Source organism: Gymnodraco acuticeps, unplaced genomic scaffold (assembly GCF_902827175.1).
Source record: "Gymnodraco acuticeps unplaced genomic scaffold, fGymAcu1.1, whole genome shotgun sequence".
Taxonomy (NCBI): Eukaryota; Metazoa; Chordata; class Actinopteri; order Perciformes; family Bathydraconidae; genus Gymnodraco; species Gymnodraco acuticeps.
In genome coordinates this window covers 1,171,347-1,192,587 of record NW_022990042.1, presented here as the reverse complement: position 1 = coordinate 1,192,587, position 21,241 = coordinate 1,171,347, and the positions used below count along the sequence as shown (strand labels likewise).

Below are 21,241 nucleotides of genomic sequence, written 5' to 3'. Positions count from 1 at the left end.
CAAACTATAAACGAGAAAACTGTTCTTGATGGCTAAATTAGCTTTTAATCATTAACTGATTTCCTTACCAGGCTATGTGCTTGACAAAACACTCAGTAACAGTATCTGTAAGACATCCATACTGCAATACCCTGTTCCCTGTGTATTTAAAATGGACTTAAAAGGATACTCAGGAAGCACAGTTAGCACAACAACACAATATTCAGTCCCAATTGAATTGGGTAAGACAACTCAACTCCCCACTGAATGTAAATGTTTTTTCATGAATTTTAAAGAAAATAGGCTACTTGATAAGCAGATTAGTCATTTATAAGAAATTAAAAATGCAACATTCAATTACATTAAGGTCAAACTTCATCTGCTGATGAACATCATGTCATATATTGGAATCTCTACAGAAAATTGATCTTGCTCCAAATTGGATTCCAAGGGGAAGAGTCAATGTTGAACCTCTTTTTGAACCAATTTGGTCAAAAGTATTTGCCAGAAACAATAGATTTACGAAGCTCAGGTCCAGAACAGTTAATACATTGACTTTGTGGTGAGACTTCTTTGATTTATAATAATACCCTATTCTGGTGAATGTGTCTTTCATTTTTATTAGCTAAATTCCCAAACTGTAGAATATCCTATTGTCCATCTGCTTACATTTGTATGTATTTGATTATTTCTTCTTAGTAACAGATTTCACAAACATCAATTTTGCTCAATAATAGCTGAAGGACAATGTGTTGACGGTGATTGGCACTAAACCTGAGATGGGACTTCTAAACCTTGCTTCAAATAGCCCTGCAGGCTGTACCGCACAACAGGGGCGCTGTTACAGGCATTCAATGACACGGTAACCTGCATTACCAGCCTCTATTGCTATGCGGCGGCGCTCCACAGATCTCTCCCCCGCTCTAGTGTTGGCTGTTCGGGGATAAAGCTGAGTGCTAGTCGGTCATGTGATTCCTTTTTTTCCTCCTTCGAAGTTGAAAGGCAGGAGCAGAGCGGTGGAGGGGGCCCAGCTTGCCTTCCTACTTAACGTGTTCGTCCCTTTTTCCGCCACATTTTTGTTAGTTTCTCGTTCGGAGTGATATTTGTATCCAAACCTTTCCTTCACAATGGCGGGGGCTATTATTGAGAATATGAGCACCAAAAAGTTGGTGATAATGGGAGTAACTCTGCTTTTGTTCCAGGCGTTTGCTTTCATGGTCGGCGGTTTAATTGGTAAGTTTTACCCCTTTTTATACCTTCACTTTGATCATGTTTAGCTACCGAGTGTCTTTGTGCGCGCGTGCATAAATGTAAACGCTAACATTTGTCTTTGTGAGCGCGTGCACTAATGTGTTAAATGTAAACGCCAACGTCTCTACACGGTAAAAGCACAAAGTGTGCCTCAACAACAGCTTCAAACAAGGTTTTAATACAAAAGAAAAGACGTTAGGATCTAACTTTTAGCTTTTTTTAAGGAGTTGTGATTAACAATGCGGTACTTTGACACCTTAGCTGCAGAAATGCACCTCAGTTAAATCACTGCTTTGTATCAAGGTGTTTGCTTCTGCATGCCACAAACGCTGGATTCATGTTTTGGCTAAAAATAACGTAGGATAACATATTTGCACTGGTGTACATTTTCTTAAGTACTCTACCTAAGTATAATTTTGAGGTACTTCACTTGAGTATTTCAATGTTTTGCTTCTTTGTACTTCTACTTCACTACAATTCAGAGGTAAATCGTGTACTTTTACTCCACTACATATATTTTGTACATTTAGTTACTTTACAGATGTGGATGAATGATGTGAAATCTAATCAAGTGTTAAATCAGACTTTAGTTCCACCTGGAGTAAATCCACCAGCTACCCTGCAGTATACAAAGCCATTCAGACTAGCTGCACCTTTACCAGCTTTGAGAACACTTTCATGATCAATCATTATAAAACACATCATATATATTATTCTGAAATTGACCAATCTGCACAATGACTAATTTATATTTCGATGCCTCTGCTTTTCCTTGAATACAATTTTGATTGCAGGACTTTGACCTGTAACAGAGTATTCCTACACTCTGGTACTTTTACTTAAGTACAAGATTTGAGTACTTTTCCCACCTCTGCTTTTGCATTTTCAGCACTGTAATCTTTTGTGTTTTTTACTGATTTGATCCAAACTCGACAGCTCCCCACCCTTTTTTTCCCCTTCACATACCTCCTGCTCTTCCTCCTTTACCCCCACCTCTCATATATAATGTCTGTCTGCTGTTTGGGGCCCCAGGCAGCATCTCTACCTTCCTTTCACTCCGTCCTCTTCCCCCCCCTGTGTAAAGTCTCTCTTTTCCCCCACATCTCTATCCCCCGCAGGCGGAACATTCATGTTTCCTCCTCTTCCCCCTAGTTTAATTTGCATTCAGACAGACAGCGGTGCACCAATATAAAACCCAAGAGCACCCAGCTGTCAAAGTTGCATTTTGCCTTGAGGACCCCGTTGGAGTTGCTGTCAAGTTTCTTCAAATCCACCCACTCACACATGCAGCTACACACAAACACATTTGATAGAAAATGTGCATCTTTCTTATGGGCTAAATCTGGAAAAACAGCCCCGAACACCAGTCAGCCTGTCTCCGTGTCCCTGCTCTCGCTCACTACATAGCTGGTGATAAATTAGCTTGTTCGCTTCGTTCCTGGCTGAGATGGTTTTAATGAAGCCAGATTCCTTTGTGTTTGCTCGGTGGCCAGGGGCGGCAGGGGTAATTGAGTAGAAAGGGTGTTTTCTCCCCTTGTTTCCCCACAATCCCGGGGACACGGCATGGGGTCAGCAGGCTGAGGGGACGGTCATTATCCTGGACACACTGTGAGAGACAGGAGGAGCCGGTGGGCTGCCGGGCTCACAGGTCACTGTATTCAAACTGCAAGGGGGGGCCGGATAGATAACTGGGTTTAATTCCGTCCGGTGTGTCATCTTTGTTGCTATATTTGCTTTTTTATGTTATTTTTACACAGCTGTTAACCCACTTACACAGTTGAAGGTTCCTTGAACATGGCCTTGGTTGAGTTTTATGAGTGTGGGGACTGTCTGTTAGCCAAAGGGTATGCAAACTGTTAGTGTAGTCCACCCCTCTTTTATGAGTCAGATTTGATTTTCAGGAACAAGCTATTCTGATTCTTTCTTCTTCGCTTACTTTTATAGTTTTCTTGCAGATATGGAAACCAGGAAGTAAGGAAGAATCCAATCTCAAAGCATTTACTCCTCACGAGTTGCTGCGTGCTAGGTTCACATTTTACAGTAATTACAGCTTTGAGTCCTCTTAGATATGTCCTTAATCCTTTTTGTAAGGTAAATCTGAATATTCTAGGCTTTCATGTTCCCCACCTTGAGTCGGTATACATTCCACAAGCATTGTAATTAAAGCTTCTGGAGTCTTCTTAGATAGATCCTAAAAACGGATGATCACATTTAGGAATGCAGGGTTTCTTTCTTTATTGTATCTTGGTGTTTCAATCAAACGCAGTGGAAGACTCGACTTCCGGTATGAGGTGTGCCGAGTAGACGCGTGCTCGACTGGCTCTAACTTTTCCACTCTTATTTACCTTTTTAAACCTCGTCTTTTTTCAACATAATTTGTTTGCAACAGTTTTATAAGCCAGTGTTAACTACAAAGACCTCCGGCAATGTCGAAAGGAAAGGGGAAAACAAGCTGCAAAGGGTAGGGATCGACCAATATGGCTTTTTCAAAGCCGATACCGATTATTAGTAATCAAGGAGACCGATAACCGATATACATTTGCAGTAAAATCAGAAAATCTTGGTGTAAAAATGTAGAATAACAGAACTTCTATGAAATGCCTTTTATGTTTAATGAACTTTTCAACATCTTAAAACTGGTTTCCTCTCTGTGACCCTGAGTGAAGTAAATGAAGTAAAAATAAAACTTGTTCTGAACTTCTGATATTTGAGTCTTACTCATTTAGTAGTCCCAATTCAGCAGCACCAGATTGTGGTGCAGAAAGCAGAGTTGCTGCGAGGCTCCACTAGGAGTCGTCCCAGTGCGTCACAGTTTCTCCGCTGCGAGACGCTAACCGCCCCCACTCCCCCTGTCTGGGAAACTGATAGAATTGGATCATAAGATCATGGTGTTTTTGCAACTTCAGCATAGGGGATTGGGATGTTTATTGAACTTCGGCTTTCAACTGATTTACCTTCGAAACACCGCTCACTGCTGCTGCTTGCCTCTGTCTGTGTCTGCGTTCTTCACACCTGCCTGTAATCTGAGAAGGTCCCGCCTCTGGCTGGCTGCAGCCCAGAAAATCTTCAGTGTTGATTGACACTTCAGTAATAGCCTATCAGATAGCGCTGTGGGCGGGACATTGCTCGTGAACAGTGGTGACTGCAGCCAGAGAAGCGGCCGCATCAGAGACAAAGTCGTATCGCCAATTTGATTTAAAGTGGACCTATCATGCTATATTTGAATAATATATTGTAGGGCCATACCTATCTATATAAGGTATATTTATACGTTTTTTTTTTTCAAAATACTAAACGGATCATGCATTTTAGCCATGCCTCATTTTGCTCTAATTGCACTTTTTTAGCCCCGTTTTTGCAAGGGCTGATTCTGTGAGAACAGCACCACCTACAGGCCTGGCATATGTACTACAGTGTCTCCAGCGCTTTCGAACGGCAATGGCCGTGGCGGTCTCCTCCTGATAGGTGGAGAGTTGCCCATATAGGCGGAGCTCCTCGTTCCTGACGTCAGAGATATTTCAAATCTGTATCAGATCCGTTGCAGCCCCGTTTTTAGAGATTTGGGTATGGAGGAAAAGAGAGAGGGTTGTGTTTTCTGACACTTGGTGAGTTCCCTGACACACCGGGGACACGTATTCATGTATAAAAGACGTGCATTTTGCATGATAGGTCCCCTTTAAAAAAAAGCCGATACCGATAATCAATAAAATGCGGAATATCGGCCTCGATAATCGGCCAGGCCGATAATAAGTCAACCCCTAGCAAAGGGTCTCCGTCAGCGTCGACTCCTAGCATAACTCCAGCTTCGACTCCTAGCATAACTTTGGCTGACATTAGCTTGCTGCTGGATGAACATAGAGCAGCTCTCACAGCTGATTTCAAATCCTCATTCAAGTCTCTGACATCTACCCTGGACAGCATACACTCCACTATCACAGACCCACGGGCAACGTATACATTCTCTGGAAGCTAATGCTACTGAAGTCGACCAACTTGAGGATGCATGCTCCGCTCTGAAGGGGGACAACTCAAAACTAAGGTAGCGGACTTGGAGGGACGCAGCAGATGCCAAAATCTTCGGATTATCAGCTATCACGTCTGTTGCCATCCATCCCTCACCCTTAATTGGCCTGTTTGGTGTCTTGCCCGTTGATCATTTACTGCCATCCTATTTCGCTGAACTTGTAGCTTTCCTCACATTGCTGGCTAGGCGTGTTATTTTGATGCATTGGAAGGGTCCTCGTCCCCCCTCTCATACACATTGGATAAAGGATGCCCTATACTTTGTGAAATTGGAAAAAATGTAACACTGTATTAGGGGCTCAGACTTAAAGTTCACAAACATTTGGCTATCCTTCTTAGAACATGTTAAGTCCCTCCAGTTGGAGTCTGTCCCCATTGGCCTGTACCGCAACAGCTCACAGAAATGCTCACAAAATGTCTCGCAGGTTTTTATTTTTTATATATATATATATATATATTTTTTTCTTTTCTCTTAATTATTGTCTAATTGTAACTGATGTATTGTTTCTTGGGGTTATTTTGTTAGTTAATGTATTGTATTGCTGCTGTCTCTGTATTGAACATTTCAAAAATAAATCATATATAAAAAACCCGCAGTGGAAGCATTTCCACATTTATCTTGAAGTCATTCCACTGATATTTAGTCAGACAAGAGGACTTTCATATTTTCATATATCTGTTGTTTTCCTTCCTGGTTCTGTTGTCTTAACGTTACTCCCAGGTACTTGGGTACTAAAAATTATGTCCCCATTTTCTTTTACATCTGTAAAAAGCATTATGATCTCAAGGGAATATATAAAGCTGAATTGATATGGATTTAAGAAAGGACAACCAATCTGAGAATCAAACTGCACTTTTGGTGGATGATTTATTTAACTGTTTAGATTAGTTTAAATTGAAAGGTAACTGTATAACGAATATAAAATGAAATACAATGACGAATGCAATGTTTTACATTTTAATGAAGGGTTCCTGTGCAAAATATGCATCCTAAGAAAGGATGTTTTTAATATATCAATAGAATACAATTAAACAGCCACAGCAGAGGTAATTTAATGCTTCATTTACATTTTTCCTTCAGCAACATTTGTGATGGCATTATCTCCTTTTGGTAAAGTATAGTCCAGGACTCCAGTGAACTCTGGGCTAAAGGACATAAGAAAGAAAGGTGTGTCAATAGCATTGAGAGAATTTCTAATTCTTGAATTAGTGTTGCACTAAATAATTTTGCCGCAATCCCAGCCCATACTCAATCTTACAAGCTGGTTGAACATGCTGATCGTCTGACATCATTCTCCACTACATGATAGTTAAGCTTTTGACTCACTGACACCTCCACTCTCAAAGCACTCGGATGTCGTTCACATGAACCTTCCAGTTTTAACAACAGGACACTAAAGTTTTTGTCTTCGCATGATAATGATGGATCTTTTCCCAAGCACTTCTAAAAACCTGTGAGGAGAGACCACAAACAGTCTTGTCAAACTCATGAATCTCAATGCGTAAACATTGTAATCGTTGCCTGAGAGCTTTCGGGAATTCTCCCTTCTCGTCACCTCAGAGAGGGAGAGCTTTGAAACCAGGCAGCTTCTAAACACTGTTCAAAGTAATTTCCAAAGTGTTTGGATTGGATTTGGCCTAAACCCAAGCTGTTGACTGTTCCTAATGGTTGCTAAGATATTAATATTGTCCTTGCACAGTTCAAACCCTAGTGCTCAAGTTTTATTTATTGATTTCTACTCAAACTTTTCTGAATTTATTAGTTTGAGGAGACATTTGGCTTGGCAGGACCTTGAAACACTTTGCTGCGGTATTTCAACATCACACCTCGTCTAACATTACTTTGTTTTTGTCTCTCCAGCTCCCAGCCCGACCACAGCGGTCCACTACTTGGCCATGAAGTGTGTGGACACGACTAAGCACCGAGAGGAATCCAAATGGTTCATGCCCTGGGGTCCTAACCAATGCGACAAGATCCAGAACTTCGAAGAGGCCATGGCCAAGAAGATTGAGGCCAACAACATTGTGTTTGCTGTTCACATTCCTCTGCCCAACAAAGAGATGAGCCCCTGGTTCCAGTTCATGCTGGTCATCCTGCAGTTTGACATTGCATTCAAGATGTACAACCAGATAGGTGAGAAGAACCAAGGCTTTCTTATGGGTTTTAAGCACAACACAGCTCATGTTTCCCCCGCAGGACATGGCTTTTAAGATCTATGAGAGGGTAGAAAGTCTAACTAAGAGGTAGTGCTAACTTGTATTGGATTGGTGGTAAGTAAGGCTGCCCCTATCTGTCCACCACACGTTAGTCGGCTCAAAAAGTCTTAGTCGAGCAATTGTTGTATGGACATTTAAAAAACAAAACTCCATATGGGCGCTGTGCATTGTCGCTTTGGCCAGAAATCTGTTTGCTTTGGTTTATTTATTTAACTGTATCCATCATTCAGGCGCTACGACTGTTTGCATAGTCACACACTACCGCTTATCACGTGTCAAATTGTAGCCCTGGAAATTAAACCCTTTTGTGATGCCAATATACAAATAAATAAATAATCATAATATATCATAGAAGTGTGACGACTAGTCCACTAATCACTTGAACTGACGACTACTGGTTAACTAAGCAATTCGTGGTAAGGGATTCTAACATATATAAAGCTATCTAGGTGGTAATGAAAAAATAATGAATAACTTGGTTAATTGTCTTGAATACGCCTTCCATTTTTCAGTGTTTTCAACTTATTTTCCCCTACTTTTGTCAATATTTTATTGCTGGTATTTCTTAGTTTCACAATCTGATGGCAAATGTTTGAGGCCCAATGAGACCAAGCTCGCGTCTCAAATATTCACATCTATTGTCACGTCTCATCACACGCATCATAAATTCATTCATTCCAATTGTACCAGGAATACTTGTTACATATTACCCTGCCGGCGAGACGTCCTGGTTGGATGTTGTCTTGTGGTCTCATTTCAGTTTATCAGGGGAACGCTTGAGGGACCAACAGAAAAGTGTCTTAAGTAGATTGGATTTCTGTTAGGCTGAAAGGTGGCAAACAATGATGGATGCTCTGCTGGTTGTTCTCTATAGACCCTTCGGGGGTTTAGACGGATTTAGAGGACACTCTTGAGACGAAATGAAGATAGATGACAGATTTAAACCAGAGCTGTTTCTTGTTAGTTGCCTCTGAGCAATGATCTCTTATTATAACCATAGCTAAATGATTTATATACTTGGTATATAAGATCATCACAGTTATGGAAATTCACAGCTCACATTTGTCTTTTCAACATTTCTGAAATGATTTGAAACAGTCTAATTGAAGTATTATTTCATTCTTTTCTTACACATCAATGTTTGAATTGGGGAGATCCCCTTCAGAGTGGGGTTACATTTGTTGTTGTCTATTCTCCCAATTTTGTTCAGGGGACAGATGCAATAGTCCCCATCGTCCTGCCATTTGAAGTTTTGAGTGCTTTCACATCTTACCTGTTTGGTTCAGTTCAAACTAACTTAACCCTTTTGCCTTAGTACAGTCATTTGGGCTGTCTATTGAAGCCCTTGTGCTGATCACACAACCAAAGACTGTTTTGAAAGATTTAAATCGTGAAAGTAAACAAACTAAACACAGGATTTATTAAAGCATTTATGTGATTTACGCATACTTTCAAAGCTTAACTACTAAGAAATCAGCTGATTTTGAATATGTTTAGAAAATATCTTATACGTGTATCTGTATAAGGCCATGTATATACCTCTTTAGGCAAACCATTTAGTAACCATAGTAACACGTATGCATGTCAGCGTGGGTGTTCCCTGATGAATGGCTCAGATACTGCAGAGCTTGCATAATTTGTCACTTAAGTCCCTTAATAAGTGTGTGACATGGATTCCACAGTAATGAGCCCACAATCAACCTGTTATTTTTTATTTATTACATATTTATATACACATCGGAAGCATCAAAGTGCTGCATAACTTTGTCAGATACAGATGCTGTTTTCCACAGAGTAACGTTTGAGTGTGTAGAACTTCATGTTTGTGTACTCCTCTTGGTTGGGTTTTATAAAAGTCTGAGTGTACACAAATCAGAGGAGAACTAAATGCACAAGTTTATCTTTTTTTTACCTCATGGTCCTGACAATCTATGGGCGTTGAAGTATTTTAAAGCTCTGAGGATTGACAGAAGATTTTTCAGATTTTCTTTAACCCTTTTAATCCAGAGGGATTTAATTGTTTGCCCTGGGCTGTTTCAAATATCTTGTGTCTATTGTAATGAAACCCACCAATGAGTGTCAGGGGTTAGAGACAGACATAGCATCAGCTCAGTGCTTGAATGAGGGGAAATGGGGGAGGAAAGGGGAGATAGCTAATGTCTGGAGAAAGACAGGGTTTGGTATCCTGCTAGGGAGCTAGGGATCCTGGTAAGAGGGATTAGAGGATGGTGACTGGATCACCAGCGGAGCCTGGGAAAGAGGTTTTGACTCCTAATCACATCTTCCGCTTCAAGGCTTAGAGTGCATGCACATTCTTGCTTCATAACAACCTCTGACACACAGTCCACACTGACAAGTACCCATAATACTTGATTCATCCAACTTAGGCTAGTTTGTAATGAAGAGGAAGGTCATTGTAAATATAGAGATCAAATGTTTGTGTTGTCATTTTATATGACCCGGCCTTTCTGGTCCGGCCTGTCTAAACAGTCATGCTCCAATGGCGGCCTACTCATCGGCATCATTTGCTTGCTCACATTCTCAGCCTCAGTGGAGCTGTGCTGCGGGCTGTTTACTGCCTGGCTGCCAAACAGAGGAGTGGTGAGTCAGGCCGTCCCCCGACCGCTCCGTCTCACACTGACTGTCTGATCTACATGAGGTGCTGCGAGAACAAGAGTATTGTACATGCTGATGTAGTAGAAACCTTCTGCAGTGTGTCTTGACTGTTTTGTTTCTCCTGAGGGGAGTTGTGCTTGAAAGTATAACTAACTTGTGTATAGCACACTCAAGCCTTTGGCCTGTTGTGTAGTAATTATTATAATAATAATAATAAAGTAATATCTGCTGGCTGCATGGTAGGTGTAACAACACTTGATGCCTCGGCACATCGATGGAGCTTTCATAGATATCCTTCTCAAATATGACTCTTCTTGGTTTCATGGAAAGTCAAATCAAGCAGTACATTGAAGGAACTTAAACTACTATTTACAACATCCATAGCACGAGTCTTATAAAATAACTGCAGTAATTGTTGGGTTCTGGTGGGTGCTTTTATTTTGATAAAGGCAAACATTTCATTTCATTTCAAACCTTTATTTATCCAGATTGTCCCTTGAGATCATAGATCTCTTTTTCAAGGGAGACCTGCAGCAATTAGGTTCCACTAATCCACATGTGTTTATCTTAGTGTTAACAAATGTAATATTCTCTCCTTTAGGGAATATCATATTCAGATAGTCATTTTGCACAATACCAAAAACAAATTATCTTAGGTAAAACTTTTCTTTGTGTTTCAGTTTAAGCAAGTTACCATCTGAAAAAAATATGGAATAAGGTTGTCATTGAATCTTTGCCAAATTACAGAAAAAGTAAAGGGCTTTCAATCATTAAAATATTTGTTACTTTGACTCCTTAAACATGTTGATATGAAACCTAAACTGAGTTGATACGATATAGATTCCTTGCACTAGTTACATCCTGGAATCAGATTTAATAAAATGCTAATAATCCCCAATATCTGCTTACCCAGGTCCTCCTTAATGACACCATGGCATCAGCCTGTCTGAACCATGACTCTCTGTATGATGAATGAACACAAGTCTGTCTCTTCCCAGTCTACCTTATCTGTGGAACAATGTGTGAGGCTCGCCCTTATTAACCACTCCACCCACCTGCCCCACTCCACCCGGCTGAGAGCACCCCCTTGGCCAGAGTCCAGCAATAACACAGCTGTTGAGGAGGCTTAGTCTTTGTGGCAATGGCCGCTGGACTGGAGTGGAATGTTGGCATGAAGCGGGCTCACGTTGGAGGACCTCTGTCTCCACCAATGGCAGAGCGGAGGGCATTACACAGACAGTCGGCTGCCAGTTCTCAGCTGGTCCCTCCTCCCTCTACTTTTTTTTCTTAACAGCACAGGCCACCGAGTTTCTTTCTCTTCACTCCAGCTTGTTTCATAACGGCCAAGAGGCACTCTGGAGGAGAGAACACTTGGCTTTGTAATGTGATCTAAAGATGCAGTTTTAATAGCTTGGCGCTGGATGTTTTTGTTGGATTCACCGGGATGGGATATTGGAGGCCACCTCAAGCTCTTGTTGAAATGAATGTCAAGTAGGAAGTAATCTAGATGTGGGCCACCATGGAGCGCACACTGAATATGTTTACATGCTGAGAAATAATCCTGGTAATCTATAAAATTCCTCCCAGGTGACAGGATTAACACTGAAATATTTGACCTTGATTGTTTTACAATAAACCAACTATGAACAGCCTAGTTCTAGCCTTCATATATTAACATTGGTTAGAACTGCAGCAATGGAGCACTTTGATGATAGGTTTAAAATGTCCCTCCTAATCCTTTTTACACTGTACCAAACTGGAGTGGTATCAGTTTATAGAAACGCTTGTGTGGTACCTGGATATGAGCAGCAATGATATATATTTGGGACTGTCTCCATGTCAGTGCCAGCAGTGATGTCTCTGCTCGTTTCATAATTAAAAGGCAGTGGCTGTCTGTCATCAGGACTTCATTTTATCCTATCACTAGAATAATAACAGCCTCTTCTTTGAGCGAAGGAGGTATAATAAGCAACGGATTACAACAACAAGAATGTCTTGTGCCCCTTTTCCAGTGCATGATACTTTTCATGGTTCCAGTCAACTGAACTGTCTTTTTTTGGTTTTCTACTGGCAAAAGTTGTGGGTAGTATCGGGTAACTGGTCGATTTCTTTTTGTGTGTGGTATTTCCGATGTCAAAGATCTATCAGAGCTAATTGAATAACAATTGAACTTGCTGAAAATTGCTTTTTATGTTTTATATTCAATTTTTAGGCTACTGGGAACAATACACTCGACCAGTCTACCAAGATTTTTGGTTGACCAACGCCCTTGCATTCTTGCATTTTTTTTCTTTTTTCTATTGGTCTTTATTATGGGCATCTGTGAGTCAGGGTCTAAATGTGTCTTCCAATCAGATGGTTAGTGGTTCAATCCACAGCCCCTGCACTTTGTTTGGCAGCTGAACCCAAAAATGGCTCCCTTAGGCGTGTCCATGGAATTAAAGTATATGTCAATTCCTTTGGATAAAAACTAGGGCTGTCAGTCGATTACAATTTTTAATTGCATGATGTCCATAGTTAATCTCAAATGAATCGCACATTTTGTATCTGTTCTAAATGTACCTTAGAGGAATATTTTTCAAGTTTGTAATACTCTTAACATATGAGTGGAGTGCTTTATGCAAATGTTTGTTTATTATCATTGGAACAATGACAAATATTCTCCTGAATATTCTCAACACAACAACCTGGAATCTCTCTCTCTCTCTATATCTCTATCTCTATCTCTATCTCTATCTCTATCTCTCTCTCTCTCTTACACTCTCTCCCAACCCTGTGCACTTCTTTGCACTGAGCCAGTTGCTCAAACAGACAAGCCTGTTTACAGTTGTCGGCAAAATGCCGCTCCTCTGTCTTCATAACAGTCAAAGCATGAGACTGAAGTTCCCACTCTGGGTCAAAATAATGCGCTGTGATGTGCCGTCGACACGTTGGATGCGATCCGAATGATCTAACGCAGCCCCTCGTCCTCCACAATGTTAAGCTGTAGTCACCCATTTAGCTATCGCTGTTGTTGTCCAGGCGTCTCCCCGGCAAACTTTCAAGCGTGATCTGCCGCAAGCGAGCGGCAGGAGCGGGGCTGAGCATCAGCTGTGTGCTTGGCTTGCTGTTTAAAACACATTTTTTTGTATCCATATCTCTCGCTAGAATCTCCCACCATTAGGGTTGGGTATCGTTTGAATTTCCACGATTCTGATAACGATTCCGATTCTACTTTTCGATTCCGGTTCTTAACGGTTCTCAATTCCGATTCTTTGAGGGGCAGGGTAAAAAAATTATACATGCTTCTTCCACCAAAGAAAAATTACATTTATTCGAGAAACTTTTACACAGGTTAGTTTACAGTAATATTCACATTAATCAGTCTGTTTATATTCACTGCTATGTAACTGTAACCTGAGAACCACTGAAGCTACAACAGTGCAACAGTCCAACTTTTAAAGGAACCCCCCCCCCATTTAAAAACAGTTCTTGTTGAGAAAAACAAGCATATCTGCCTTCTCAGGAATACCGGGAAGAAATGTTTGAACATTTTAAAGTAAAATGCTTCAATCTGTTTGTGAATTGTGATCAAAACGTTTGAGACCCACTGAGATAACTTAGACTAAAGCGAACTATCTAAACACTCAAGAGTCCTTTACCTCACTGAGCTGTAGTTATCAGCCACTCAGTCTGACTGGAGAGGACTCTCCCTCCACATCATTGTAGAAACATCTTCTTCTTCCGTTAGAGCAGCTAGCACCAGATGCTAATAACAACAGCGCGTACCGGTCCACCCTCCCTTTCTCACTCGCTCCCACGCTCACTCGCACGTTGGCTGTGAGCTGCGGGTGCCAGATAAGCCAACATCCCCCATTTTCATCACTTACAGGTTACGCTGTAGGAAGTGTAGGTACAACCAGAGCCATACAATAGTATAATATAATATGGCGCTGGGTACAACCATAGATATATATAAATATATATATATATATATATATATATATATATATATAAATAAACACGTGTTTATATATATCTATGGGTACAACGCTACATTTCCCGCCCCTTCGCAGTCATACAGTAGGCTCCGGAGAGCGGCGAGAAACATTTCCTCAGGCATCGAAAAGCGGAACCGAAATTCACATTTCTAAATGATGCCGTTGGAACCGGTTCGGAACCGGTTCTCGGTACCCAACCCTACCCACCATCCAACTAACAACAACAACAACGTCAAGCCTTTGGGCTCTGAAACTACGGGGCGGGCCGAGGACAACTACACATGCATTAATCGCACGTTAAAATAATTAGTTTTAACCAGCTGGATGACATTTATGACCCGTCCACACGGAAACAAAAATGAAAACGAACCGATGTCGATATCAAAAAAGTCTTCCGTCCACACGGAATCGACTCAAACGTGTCCGTCCACACGAGACCGCTTGAATTAAGCTACTTTTGCAATTGCAATACCCAAAGCTTATCAAAAATCTTAACTTCACATCAAGGTCCAAGTAAACGACAATTTCTCACATATTATTATGGTCTATCATCCGGTCACTCATTATTTTCAGGGCGGGGTTTGGAGAAACGGAGAAGACGGTGATCGCGGAAGCTTTTTTCCTCCTGCCTTCACAAACGTTACACAAGTATTTATCAACTGAAAATAGCAAGAGGACATTCATACTCTGCAATCCAAGACTTGATTAAATCCACCAAAAACCTGACATGGTGCTCACGCGAGTATTTTTTAAAACATAAATCCATGTGTGTCTGAGCCGCAGCGACACGGACTGATTCAGGTGCATATATTGTCGTCGGATTTTTTCTACACAGAACCTCGAGCGGCGAGCTACTGAAAAGCTGCCCGACGTGTTGGAGACCCCTGGTCTATACGATAGAGAACGTTAGCGGATACAACCTGTTTCGTCTCTGTGTGGACGGGGCCTAAGTGTAATGTTTGGATAAGTAGTGAGCACACATACAAATTAAGATCCTAAAATCATAAATCTCTATCACAGTAACAATTGACACAGATCAAAACACTTTTTTGAAAGGAACACTCCTCCTCTGCAAGCTCTACGTCATTTTTTTTAAACTAATGACTTTGCACAAAATATATTTTAATTGGGGGACATTAATTGACAGACAATATGTTTGTATTGATCTGAAAGTGAATTGCTCCTGTGGTCTTTGTTCCAGAGGATGGATCGCTAGCCACCATCGACGTGGGGCTGGCCTACAGAGACGACACGGTCAGCGAGTGGACGGAGATGGCTCACTCCTTCGAACAGAGGAAGCTCAGCTGCAACTTCACTACAGCCAAGGTGATCATGACACTCTGAGCCTCCCCATGATGCATCTTTAGAGCAGTGGGGTGCAGGGATGATGTACTTTTGTAGGCCGACCCGAAAGTTAGCGTCATAAGGGCTCCCTCCACTGAGAGCAATTTAATTTTTCAATTAGGTATTGGAATATTGCAATAATGACATGTGGCAAACAGTTGTTCAGCATGAAAATGTCCACATATAAACACCACATTTTTATTTTTGAAGCATAAATGCAATTGCCAGGAGTAAAAGCTGACGCTATAAACAGACTACATACAGCTGCGCATCACCACCTCTAAGCTAAAGACGGACTCATCTTTGGCTTGATGACATTTAGTCTTATTTTGTCAATTGTTAGCAACTGCTGTTATAAAAACGGGTAAAAGCTGCAGGTGTTTACCAGGTTAAGCTGTTTACTTAAACGGAACAAAACGTGAAAGTATCTTTTGCTTGTGTTAACCACAGACCACGGGAATCTAACCAAAATATAATTAAAAACATATATTGACCTCGTAACGAGCTCACTGGAAATGCTACAATGCCAACTAATTTCTCGGGGTATGACTTCTTGCACCACAAAAAGTTATTTCAAACACAACATATACCCTGCATTAAAACAATGACATGGGGATTTTCAGCTTCCAGAAAATTCTATTGCATACGGTAAAAGTATTTTTTTTATATGGTTTCTAATCGAACCTTAGAGCTTGTATTGTTGCAGTTTCATGATATGACAGTCATCACACAAAAAATGTTCTGACTTTGGATGCTGCTCATCATAATGAAACTTTGATGTCACCAGTGTTGGCTTATTAACTTGTTTTATTTATTGATGCGATTTAAAAGCTACATTTCTTTTGCAGAGGGTTTTACAGTGCAGTACATCTTTAAGTTTTTAACCAGATGGTGTGTTGCTGTGTGTTTTTCAGACCTTTGAGAACGAGGGCCGTTACTATGAGTGTGACCTGCTGCCTTTCATGGAGGTGGGCAGCGTGGCCCATAAGTACTACCTGCTCAACATCCGCCTGCCTGTCAACGAGCGCAAGAAGGTCAACGTGGGGATCGGAGAGATCAAGGACATTCGTCTCGTGGTGAGTTGGCATTTGATCGGTAAACTTCTTAAAGGTTACACATTAAACTGAGGGCGTTTGCCATCGAGTGAGGTGGTGATAGCGCCTGCTTGGGAACCAGGAAACATTCAAAAAGCTAATATTTGACTTTGGTTCCTTTTTTCTTCTCCAAGAGCATCCACCAGAACGGAGGCTTCACCAAAGTGTGGTTTGCGATGAAGACCTTCCTCACTCCCAGCATCCTCATCATCATGATCTGGTACTGGAGGAGGATCCTGATGATGAGCAGACCTCCTGTGCTGCTGGAGAAGTAAGGCAGCTCCATCACTGATATTCCCTCTATACTGTTGTATTCTTAGCACAATCAATTTATTTCAATTTATTTTCAAGATCAATTTATTGCAAAGGTCCTATTTCTTTTTTTTGGTTAGTAATTTAAGACGAGGCATGTTTTATATAGCAAAAAACATATAAACTGAATATCAAATGACATTTGAATATTATAATAAAGTAATTAAAGCCAAAAGAATACAAGTTAAAACCAGCTAAAATAGAATAACACTGGTATGAAATATAAGTTGCAGTGTAAAATATGAATAGTTTATTTTATTTTATTAAAGGCAGCGTCAAAAAGAAAAGTCTTCAATGTAATGTAACTGTTCGGTATGTACCTCGGTTTGGGAGTCACGGTTCAGTACGGGTTCGGTACAACAAGAAAAAGCAAAAAAAAGTCTCAAATACATAATGCCAGGTTTGTTTTTTATTTATTTTGAACAGTAGTGCAAGTTTCAGTTTAGAAATAAGGAACTCTAACATTTTGAATGATTAACTTTATTACACAGTTAAAAACAAACCACAAACAGTACCACACACACTCAGATGGCCATATTATCTATAATGGCTGATGTCAAACAAAAAGTTTCAATAAGCTGTAAAACTAAAAAGAATTTCTTGAAAATATTACAAAATAAACAATAAGATATTGTTTCAATAAAAGCCGGGGTCCTCTACTATTGCATAAGGGCGCAGCATAGCCGCTGAAAGACATATGCCAAAAGCTTCCGTTATTTATTTTGGTCTCTCGGCTTTCATGTCTATTGCTTCTTAAAAGCAGCGGGGATAAGCTGTTGTCTTTTGCCGGGCTCCAAGATTGCCAAATCTGGGTGATGCCTTCTGATATGATTTAGCATGTTTGGCTTGTGTTACCATTAGCAAACCTTTTTCCTCCCAAGGGCCATTTCAATTTTTTCAACATCCTCCGAGGGCCGTACAAATTATTGACCTCTGCTTAAAAATACTAAAATCACATCCCATTCATTTCACCTTTCTTTCATGCTGTGCAAATAAAAAGGACGGTTGTGGCATGACCACCCAAACGGAAAGATATGGACACAAGATGTGTGCAAATATATATTTAGTTTCCTATCCATGTGAACATGAATTAAGTGTGGGGGGGGGGGGGGAGAGAGAGACCTAACTGGGGGGGGGGTCTGGGCGCATGCTCCCCCGGGAAGATTTATTTTTAAATGTTGAAGTTAAAAGCATCAATCTGGTGCACTGAGAGCAACATTAGGAGATCTATGGATACATCTCTCAACACCCATATGAAACATAACTGTAAGCAGATTTATTTTTCTTTATGGATATTTTACAAATCACTCCTTTCAAACTGTATTCTTGTTTTATTAATAACAACTTTTTTTACACCCGTTTACTCTATTCTCTTGTTTTTTTATAATGATCATATAAAGATGTGCCTTTACCTCACTGGTTGTAGAAAAAGCTTCTTATGGCGCGTTTCCACTGCAGCGGGTAGCTCGCTTTAAGCGTGCAGAGCCGTGCGGGGCCCGTTTTTGGTTGCGTTTCCACTTGGCCTAGTACCGGCTAGCGGGTCCTAATTCACAGTTTTTCTGGCCCCATAAAATTGTGGTTCTAGGGCCAGGAACAACCGGGCTGAGTATGCTAAACTAGAGAGAGAATCGCTGACAAGGGGGCTACAACTACAACAAGATGAACATATTTGACCGTGATTTAATTGTAATACACGTTTCAAAATAATGCCAAGTAACAACATACTGATACCGGTTAGTAAAAACCATTAATGAATGCTTTGACAAGTCTGCAGACGGACGGCAGGCGAAAAACCCTTTTTTTAAATGCGTGTTTTCTAAATGGAGCTTGGCTAAGCTAACGTTATATATGCTCCGACCGTCCACACTCACAACAACGGCCTATACAGACATAAATAAACCAGCGACTGTATTCGCCATGACACAGGCAGTCTGTGGTTTGTACTTGTTTAACTTTTGTCTAGTTTCTGAACAGATATGAAGAGCTGTGAGCTCTGAGTGCTAAGAGCTAATGGCTGTGTTGTTTTTCTGGGGCTCTCATTGAAGATGACGTCACGGCTCCGCCTACACTGCGTTACTATAGTAACTACCCCAGTTCCTAAACTGTAATGGAAGCGCAGCATTAAAGTGAGCCGGGCCTAATAAGGCCTAACCAAACCGAGCGAGGCCGAGCGAGGCCTGCAGTGGAAACGCGCCATTATATTCTTTAGCATAGCTAGCTAACCAGATGCTAACAACAACAAAGTTATTGACTGTATGATCAGTATGACAGATGAACAGATCGCCACTGGGCTTTCAACTAAGACACAGCCACGCAAAAACTGTGGCATTTGTACAGCTCCTTATGGGTACTGCAATTTCTGAAGTGCCGGAGCGATGTTCTGGTGTCAGTACCATATCTGCACGGCCTACCAGATTAGCACGAGGTCCGTTACGCTTACTAATGACGTCACGCATCGGCTGTACGGCAACCCAAGAGGACATTTTACACGGCCAAATTCCGCAAAGAATAGGAAAAAATAACAATCGACAGGGGTCTTGTTCTCGAGTGAGGAAACAATGGAGCGTGAGATTGGCTGGAGCAGCGGGAGCGGTACTGCAGTCGCTTTACCGCACCGTTGTCACGAAAAGGGAGCTGAGCCAGAAGGCAAAGCTGTCTACCGGGCCATTTTCGTTCCTACCCTCACCTATGGTCATGAAGGATGGGTCATGACCGAAAGAAAGAGATTGCGGATACAAGCGGCCGAGATGGGTTTTCTCCGCAGGGTGGCTGGCATCTCCCTTAGGGATAAGGTGAGAAGTTCAGTCATCCGGGAGGGACTCGGAATTGAGCCGCTCCTCCTTCGCGTCGAAAGGAGCCAGTTGAGGTGGTTCGGGCACCTGTTTCCATAGCAACAACAACTTCCTGTCAACAGCTCCTGTTTCACCTGCTTAATACCGTTATCCAGTGGCGAACCGTGTCTATCACAACTGGACCTTCTGTAGACACACACACATCCCCCGCTGCCGCCGCCCCCCCCCCTTCCGCGGCATTATAATGTCCGTATTTTCACTGAGTTGTCGTCTTGAAAAGGGTACTCACAACAATTCCGCAACAACTTCATCTTCACCTGTTGCACTTGTCATTTCAACGTTAAAAACAATAAAACGGCATGAATTGCTTCATCACACTCATCTAGATCCTCTGTCTCGAGCCAGTTACCTAGAGTAGAGCCTTCTAGAGTACCCTGGAACAGAGGGAAACTCTGAAAGAATACGCCCATTGGCTACAAATCAATATATGATTGGTTGATCAAACTGTCAGTCCAAACGTACGCTCTCATTCAGTGCAACGGCCAGGGCATTCGATCAAGGATGTAGAATACCTTGGTTGAAGGATATTCTACCCAGAGACCCAGAACAAGATCTGATTGGTTGCTTTCTTTTCTAACACAAAACCACTGAAATGCGTAGTGCATGGTCCGAGAAGGACAAACAAATCAACGTAACACTGTAATATAACAGATCAACAACATATACCATTCTCATTTATTAATTTTATATACATTTTATTTATATAATTAAATCGATTTTTTGTTTGTTTTATCTGAGTGTTCCAGGGTATTCTCTGAATACCTTGAAGGCCCTGACGGTTCGCCACTGCCGTTATCATCACTGCTACTGTGGTCACATCGGGGACCCGTAACATTTACAATAGTTGAGATGTGAAGGGGGTTATGTTTTTGTGTCTTCTGGGTTCCTGCAGTTTTTTGAACAGACAGTAGGCTACCGCTACACACGTTCAGAGGATGAACGTGTGTACTGTCTGTGGGAGTTTACGCTGTTGACAGGAAGTTGTTGTTGCTATGGAAACAACATGACGGTATCTGATATATTCTACATATAAAGACGGAGAAAGTAAAGAATAAAGTTTGTTTAAATGTTAGCACCCCCCGAAGAGGCACAAGCTCTTACGTTGAGTCTGGAGTTTCAATCAATTCTAAACGACCATATTTCTTATATTATTCTACCATATTGCCATTACCATATTATTCTACGACCATATTTCGGAGGGATATGCTACATATTAACTTTCAATTTAACACTTCACTTTCCTGACACAGTTCCACTAACATACATTCACTGTCGATATTCTTTGTGGAATTTGGCCCTGTAAAATGTCCTCTTGGGTTGCCGTACAGCCAATGCGTGACGTCATTAGTAAGCGTAACGGACCCCGTGCTGATCTGGTAGGCCTTGCAGATATGGTACTGACACCGGTGCGCTCCGTCAGAACTACACCCCTGTCAGACGAGACATATACCACGTGATGACACGTTAGGCTCGTGTTGTGTTCAAGGACCCTGACCTTTGCCAGGAAAAACAGGCACTCGCTTGTTTAATTTCTTTGCGGTCTAGATGTCTTTACATTTTAAATTTTTTGCGT

At 41.3% G+C, this 21,241-nt stretch overlaps 1 protein-coding gene across 1 annotated transcript in view; it reads left to right on the top strand.

Annotated features, from left to right (window-relative positions):
- Positions 1 to 824: 824 nt before the first annotated feature.
- The window catches only part of wls (Wnt ligand secretion mediator), a 40,077-nt gene continuing 19,660 nt past the window's right edge, over positions 825 to 21,241 (top strand). Inside the window, exons 1-5 of the mRNA XM_034215502.1 lie at positions 825 to 1,212; positions 7,115 to 7,387; positions 15,268 to 15,392; positions 16,325 to 16,486; positions 16,639 to 16,775. Coding sequence (XP_034071393.1) covers positions 1,107 to 1,212; positions 7,115 to 7,387; positions 15,268 to 15,392; positions 16,325 to 16,486; positions 16,639 to 16,775 — 803 coding nt within the window. The 5' untranslated portion in view covers positions 825 to 1,106. The remainder of the gene's footprint in view (positions 1,213 to 7,114; positions 7,388 to 15,267; positions 15,393 to 16,324; positions 16,487 to 16,638; positions 16,776 to 21,241) is intronic.